At 39.4% G+C, this 7,739-nt stretch overlaps 1 protein-coding gene across 1 annotated transcript; it reads left to right on the forward strand.

The window, feature by feature from the left end:
* The first annotated feature begins 2,029 nt into the window (after positions 1–2,029).
* On the forward strand, positions 2,030–4,336 carry LOC137383919 (protein BTG2-like). The gene is made up of 2 exons (XM_068057306.1): positions 2,030–2,345; positions 3,056–4,336. Exons 1-2 carry the CDS (start codon positions 2,228–2,230, stop codon positions 3,385–3,387), a joined length of 450 nt encoding a protein of 149 aa, XP_067913407.1. The 5' UTR covers positions 2,030–2,227; the 3' UTR covers positions 3,388–4,336.
* The last annotated feature ends 3,403 nt before the right edge of the window (positions 4,337–7,739 follow it).

Raw genomic sequence — 7,739 nt, forward strand, 5'->3', positions numbered from 1 at the left:
TGTCACTCCTCCTGTTATTTCCCAGTAACTCTGCAGTTTGTAATTGATCTCTGTCACTCCTCCTGTTATTTCCCAGTAACTCTGCAGTTTATAATTGATCCCTGTCACTCCCCATGTTATTTCCCAGTAATTCTGCAGTTTGTAATTGATCTCTGTCACTCCTCCTGTTATTTCCCAGTAACTCTGCAGTTTGTAATTGATCTCTGTCACTCCTCCTGTTATTTCCCAGTAACTCTGCAGTTTGTAATTGATCTCTGTCACTCCTCCTGTTATTTCCCAGTAACTCTGCAGTTTGTAATTGATCTTTGTCACTCCCCCTGTTATTTCCCAGTAACTCTGCAGTTTGTAATTGATCTTTGTCACTCCTCCTGTTATTTCCCAGTAACTCTGCAGTTTGTAATTGATCTCTGTCACTCCTCCTGTTATTTCCCAGTAACTCTGCAGTTTGTTAATTGATCTTTGTCACTCCCCCTGTTATTTCCCAGTAACTCTGCAGTTTGTAATTGATCTTTGTCACTCCTCCTGTTATTTCCCAGTAACTCTGCAGTTTGTAATTGATCTCTGTCACTCCTCCTGTTATTTCCCAGTAACTCTGCAGTTTGTAATTGATCTCTGTCACTCCCCCTGTTATTTCCCAGTAACTCTGCAGTTTGTAATTGATCTCTGTCACTCCTCCTGTTATTTCCCAGTAACTCTGCAGTTTGTAATTGATCTCTGTCACTCCCCCTGTTATTTCCCAGTAACTCTGCAGTTTGTAATTGATCTTTGTCACTCCTCCTGTTATTTCCCAGTAACTCTGCAGTTTATAATTGATCTTTGTCACTCCTCCTGTTATTTCCCAGTAACTCTGCAGTTTGTAATTGATCTCTGTCACTCCTCCTGTTATTTCCCAGTAACTCTGCAGTTTGTAATTGATATTTGTCACTCCTCCTGTTATTTCCCAGTAACTCTGCAGTTTGTAATTGATCTTTGTCACTCCTCCTGTTATTTCCCAGTAACTCTGCAGTTTGTAATTGATCTCTGTCACTCCTCCTGTTATTTCCCAGTAACTCTGCAGTTTGTAATTGATCTTTGTCACTCCTCCTGTTATTTCCCAGTAACTCTGCAGTTTGTAATTGATCTCTGTCACTCCTCCTGTTATTTCCCAGTAACTCTGCAGTTTGTAATTGATCCCTGTCACTCCCCCTGTTATTTCCCAGTAACTCTGCAGTTTGTAATTGATCTCTGTCACTCCTCCTGTTATTTCCCAGTAACTCTGCAGTTTGTAATTGATCTTTGTCACTCCTCCTGTTATTTCCCAGTAACTCTGCAGTTTGTAATTGATCTCTGTCACTCCTCCTGTTATTTCCCAGTAACTCTGCAGTTTGTAATTGATCTCTGTCACTCCTCCTGTTATTTCCCAGTAACTCTGCAGTTTGTAATTGATCTTTGTCACTCCTCCTGTTATTTCCCAGTAACTCTGCAGTTTGTAATTGATCTTTGTCACTCCTCCTGTTATTTCCCAGTAACTCTGCAGTTTGTAATTGATCTTTGTCACTCCTCCTGTTATTTCCCAGTAACTCTGCAGTTTGTAATTGATCTCTGTCACTCCTCCTGTTATTTCCCAGTAACTCTGCAGTTTGTAATTGATCTCTGTCACTCCTCCTGTTATTTCCCAGTAACTCTGCAGTTTGTAATCGATCTCTGTCACTCCTCCTGTTATTTCCCAGTAACTCTGCAGTTTGTAATTGATCTCTGTCACTCCTCCTGTTATTTCCCAGTTGCTGTAATCAGACCATTCGCACCCACGTCATATCGAACGTCAATTCTTCCATTTTAGACCGTGTCGATCCCATTGGTCGGGACGCTCCGATTCGTCACAATCACCCACCGTCCAATGGCAATGGCGCTGTAACCATCCTCTTGCACAATTGGCTAACTGTCGTGTTGGCATGCGGAATCTGAACTCTGAATGGACGGCCTTGCCATCAATCAGTCTCTGGTCGCGTCCCATTGTGCGGGCTTCGCGCTATAAATTAGAGCGGCCGCGGTAGTCGGGGTCTGGACTCCGAGCGAGTCAGCCTGGAGGAGGTTGAGTACTGGTTGCACTGGGAAGCAGCCGGCCACGCTTAGACTCGACATCTTGGCAGCATTGCGATCAGTGAATCTCGGTCTCTTACAAATTTTGCAGCCGCCTTAATAAAGTTGCTTGTCGGGCGTTGGTTTCTTAACAAACCTCTGTTGCTTTATGGCCATGGAGATCGCTGCTGCTGTGGGCTTTGTCAGCAGACTCTTGCGGAACACGGGCTTAGTGAGCCCGGGGCAGCTGCAAATCTTCAGCCACTCGCTGCAAGACGCGCTGGCAGGTGAGTAAACGGGAGCGAAGGAGCCGCGTTGGCCACAGACTGGGCAATTGGTGAAGTGTAACTACCTGTTTTAAAAAGCTCTGACGATGAAAGTTGAGATTTTTTCATGATTAAAGCGAGAGGGAAAAGCAAATAGAAAATGATCCAAAAGTTTCAAAGGTTGCTTCTCAAGGCAAGCATTTACACTCGGTGCCGCTTTCCCCATTTGCTAATTCTCCCCAGCCCTGATGATTTTTTAATAAGTATTTTCCGGTCAAATCTTCAGCTTGGGATCTCCATAGCCTCGACATTTAGACAAGGTGAGGAAAGAAATTGTGTATGACGCAGAATGAAAACACTACCTCCTCCCATCAAAAATGCATCAACTCTACTTTTTTCCTAATTTTATACCTGAGCCATTTGACAAGATTTGTGATTTAAGAGTTTGATTTACTTTCACAATTGGAGCTACACATTATTCAATTCCCTAATTCAAGAAGTTAAACTTCCTTTTTAAAAAAAATTGTTGATTTAGAAATACTTTAAAACTCAGACACTTTTTATAAAAGCAATAAAGGTTTTAAAAAAAAAACCTAAATTTTTTATTGCAAAGAATAATACTTTTAAAGCTGGATTGAAACTATGAATATAGTTTATATGAATATTTTGAGTTGGATAAAATCTATTTTGCTGTACCCTTATTAATCTTGGGCATCCATCTTCCCTTTCAGAGCACTACAGACATCATTGGTTTCCAGATAAGCCGTGCAAAGGATCAGGTTACCGGTGTATCCGAATAAATCATAAAATGGATCCCTTGATTGGAAAAGCTGCCAACAGAATAGGGCTCAGCAGCCAGCAGCTGTACAGACTCCTTCCCAGTGAGCTGACTCTGTGGGTTGATCCATATGAGGTCTCTTACCGCATAGGTGAAGATGGTTCCATTTGTGTCCTGTATGAAGCACCACCAGCAAATAACCTGGGAATGTTGACATGTAAAAATGAGCTAATCGTGGGCAGAACTAGCCCTTCCAAAAACTACTGGATGGCAGTTTCAAGCTGAAAGGCACTTTGCTGCAACTGAGCAATATATACCTTAAGTGGAGTTTTTTTTCTTTAAAAAAAAAAGTTGTGGCCTTTTTTAAAAAAAACACACTTGGCCCTGATGAAATCAACCTGCATAAGCAGATGTGATTTTGTCATTATAATTAAGCAGTTATTTGGATGGGGGATTTCCAAAGGAGCATTGCGTGGGATGTAATCCTATCGTGAAATTATTGCAAAACTTGGCATAGTTTCATGAGTGGGTTGTTCAGTGAAGGTAGTCATAACTACTTTAGCTGAGTAAACTTGTATTCTAATTTGAGGATGGGATTTTATTGACTCTTCACACATGGTTGGCACCTAATTAAACTTTTTATATTCTGAAAATTCAACGTTGAGCGTTGAAAACAAAATAAAGCACTGACTGAACACAAGCTTTCTGAAAAGGATTACAACCATGATATATTTTGATCAAGGCAAAAGTAAGCTGTTTTGAGCATTTTTAAGGCTTTTTTAAAAAAAAAAATTACAATGTTTTATAAGTTTGACTGATGTTGCACATTCTGATTTTAGGGGGTAGCAAACAGTCAAACTTATAAAGAGATTTGCCCTAGCTTTCTTTGACTTGTGTAATTCAGTATTGATCAAAGAAAAACGTGAAATACATTTTGCATATTGGGGTCACTGCCTTTTGGACTAAGCTGTGAATTGATTCCTGTAGCTTATTGTAAAACTGACTATTTTATGTAATACTGCAAAGCTGTTTTCAAATGAGTTTGAGGAAAAATCACTTTTGGTAGCATATTGTGCAGATCTAGTTTAGTTGTCTGTACATAGTTTTTTGACAGTCTGTAAGCTATGTGAATCTGAACTGTTGTACATTTTTTCTTAAATATTGTACAGCTGTATTGAAGAAATTGTACAGTTTTCTATTAAGTTTTAATTAAAAGCATACTTTTCAATGGAAAGTAATTCCTCTTTATTGAGGGTGGAGGCATCAAGTACACTTACTGAGGAAGTCTTTGAATTATGGAAACCTAGGAGGTTGGGGGACATTCCAGTTCTGATATAAAGCAGCCATCATGCTGCAGAAGTATATACCTCTGATCTTGTGGTGAATGAACTCAATTAAGTTTCAATACTATATGGAAAGTTCGTGGTATCCTTTTTTGTACATTGATTATTCTTAGGGCATGTAGAACATCATGTGGTGGACCTGAAATTCAGCTCATTTACACATCTTTACTGCCTTTCATAAGTTGCAACTTGACATTTTTCCTACTTTAAGTCTACTTTGTCCCATTGCTACTATCTACTGGCGTTAGACTATCTCTGACCCTACTGTGTTGGCTCCCAAGTCAACAATTCTCACCCTGCAATCTGATGGCAATCTTTTTAACCCTATATTTTATTGTCTTTCTCAATACCTATCCTTATTTTCAGATACCTCCATGGCCTTGCCCCTGCTCCTCCTTTCTCTAATCATCTCCAGTCCCACAGACCTCTGATATCTACACTTGCTAATTCTGGCTACTTGAGTATTCAAAGATTACGTGCGCCACCATGGTCGCTGTGCTTTCAGCTGTCTAGGCCCTAAGCTCTGGAATTCTCTACCTCTTAAACCACTCAAAACCTACCTCTTTGACCAAGCATTTGGTCATCTGACTTAATCTTATGTGGCTTGGTGTCACATTGTTTCATAATGCTCCTGTGTTGTTCCTTGGGATGCTTTTATGTTAAAGGTGCTATATGAAAATGTTCTCCTGTTGTGTGCAATTTTCCTCCCTTTCTGTTTCTCACACCTCCCAACTCAACCTTTTTGATTAGTCTTATTTGTCTTGGCATGCTCTCTCGAAGCTGTGTCCTTTTTTATTTTTACTTCTGAAGTGCTCTGGGAAGTATTGAAGTTTGCACATACATACAAGTTCTGAGCAGTCTCTGCAAAATTGGTGGAAATTTGCAGTGAAACCTGGAATCAATAATGAGTCATGTGTTGGTGAATCACAATGTGGATTTAAAAAAAAAAATAGGCAAACTAGTCAAATTTGCAGATGACCAAACTCGGGGAGGGCAATTGAATCTGAAGCAAAAATCAGGTAGCTACAAAATAAATCAGATTAAACTTAAACTAAGTGGGTGAGTGAATGAAATGGATGTGTGAAGAACTGTGCAGTTGAAGTGGGGTGGTGGTGGAAAAAGGTGGTAGTCTTCTGCAACTATGTCAAATAGGTGAAGGTGGGAGACATTTGCTGTTTAATGTTTTGCTACTTCAGGATACCAATTGGCAGAGAATGGAATGCTGAACTGTTGCAAAGTTGGTAAGAGTAGAAGAATGCCACTAAATTGATCTGGTCAGACTGCAACTTGTGTCTAATTTTGGTCAAATGTGCACAAAATTAAAGGGAAGAGACGATGCTGATTGCTGCCAGTAAGACAGAGTTATAAAACTTGGTCTCAAATTTGAATGGGTGTAACAAAAATGGGATCATGCAGCAGTGTAAAAGATAGGAAAATGTTAAACCATAACAATAGGATTAGGTGCCCAAGTTCAGACTGGCAAGAGACCAAATTAAGAACTATTAAAGTACTTCAGAGACTGCCATGCCCAGTGAATTTCTAGGTAGAATTGTGGAAGCAAAAGCCTTTTCACTATTTAAGACAATTGAGTAGTGTGATTGGTAGACTAGTTTTTTTTCCTGGATGGATGAACTGATAGGTGAATCCTCTTCCATCCTTGTGATCATTAAATGTTCCTAAAAGTTTTGTTAGTGCTAAGTTACCTAATGAGTTATGGGGAAATTAACCCAATGCAGTGGCAATGAAAGCAAGCGGGTCTGCTCTCGGGACCAAACCATCGGTTTTCTTCATTGGGTGGGGAAGAGGGTGACTAGGGTTTTCATTCCTCTTAGCTGTCTGACTCCTGCTGGAAGTCTGGGGGCATCAGTTGAAAGCAAGATTGGAAGTGGTTGTGATAGACTCCATATTTAATTGGCTTATCTTGATGGTTGCTGTCTAGCCTTGCATGTGTGTTGGCAGGAGAAATGAGGGGCAAGAGATAAAATTTAATCAGTTAAATCTTCCTTTTGCTAATCAAGTAAATATTTAGTGAGGCAAACTTTTTATTGCCATTTTCTTCTAAGTAGGAGGTTTCTTGTGCTTCCCAATTCTTGTATCATCTAAGGGTGTTTCATGTGCATTGTATGCAATAAGTAGTTAGATATTTAAAAGCAGAAAATATCAAGGTATTTCTGATGCTGAATCCTCTGATATACACTGTCCAACAGTAGTCATCAGGTAGAAACTTAGTGCCAACCTGGGCTTATGTTACACTCTGTAACCTAGGGTGCTGAGACCAATTGTAAACCACAGTTGCTGCCCTGATTGATGTCTAATAATTAGAGGCCAGGAGTACTCCAACTTTCTGGTATGTATTGCTCAGTTGAAGACGCCCTCTATTAATTGAGCCATCCAGGGTACCCTTGCAAGAATTGTTCAACACCCATCAGTAAGCAAAATATCCTCATCTGTTCTGTACAAATGATAGTCAATAACATTTAGTTACAATTGTGTGTTTGGCAGAACTGTAACAGAAATGTGAGTTAATGCTGGAAGCAACTGAATAATTTTCTCCATTTTGCAATTTTTTTTTTTCAACCACTAGTCATAATTTGAACCTAAAAGAACAAGAGTATTAGTTCACAGGTGTTTGATTCTGAAGGCAGGCAGTTTTAATCAATTTGAAACTTTAGGGGGCAAACGGATATCAGGTGAAGAAATACATTTGGACGGTCAGAAACTAGACTGCTGTGCAGGCAGTAAATTAAACTTCAGGCCATACTAAATGATGAAGCCACCTCTAATGGTGATGTGGAGTGAATACTTGGCCCATTGAGACTGAATCTTGCTTTGTGTCATTCTTAAATAATTCACCACAGCAGGTTATGGTACACAATGCAAAATATAATGTTGGAGATTTTGCTGAAATTAATTTGGTTATCTCCAGTTTGAATACTGGCCAAAACCCATCATTACTATAAAAGGCATCACAGTAGCATGTAGTCAAATAATTGGCAGTTTTGCTATTCAAATATATGGAGAATACCTGAATAAACAAGTCCATTAATGGACTTTTAGAATTGGGTTTACTGTAAATGCACAGCTTAAAATCTATTTTGCTGTTTTTTGATCAGTGGTTAACATCACTATGATGTGTCATGCAACACAATGGTTTAACCTCAACTACCATTGTAGTTAGATGCATGTAGATTTTCCTTCTGTTTATTCTCTGGGAAGGGCACTCCATGTCTTATAAATACCATCTAGAAAAATTTCAGGATTATTGTCATGCAATGCTTTTCATGAAAAAATTCT

This window comes from Heterodontus francisci, chromosome 25 (genome assembly GCF_036365525.1).
Source record: "Heterodontus francisci isolate sHetFra1 chromosome 25, sHetFra1.hap1, whole genome shotgun sequence".
Lineage (NCBI taxonomy): Eukaryota > Metazoa > Chordata > Chondrichthyes > Heterodontiformes > Heterodontidae > Heterodontus > Heterodontus francisci.

Excerpts from the sequence above, each read along its gene's own strand:
- LOC137383919 (XM_068057306.1), top strand. The coding sequence starts at position 2,228 with ATGGCCATGGAGATCGCTGCTGCTGTGGGCTTTGTCAGCAGACTCTTG. Across the intron at positions 2,346-3,055 it reads GCTGCAAGACGCGCTGGCAG|AGCACTACAGACATCATTGG; the intron begins GTGAGTAAACGG and ends CTTCCCTTTCAG.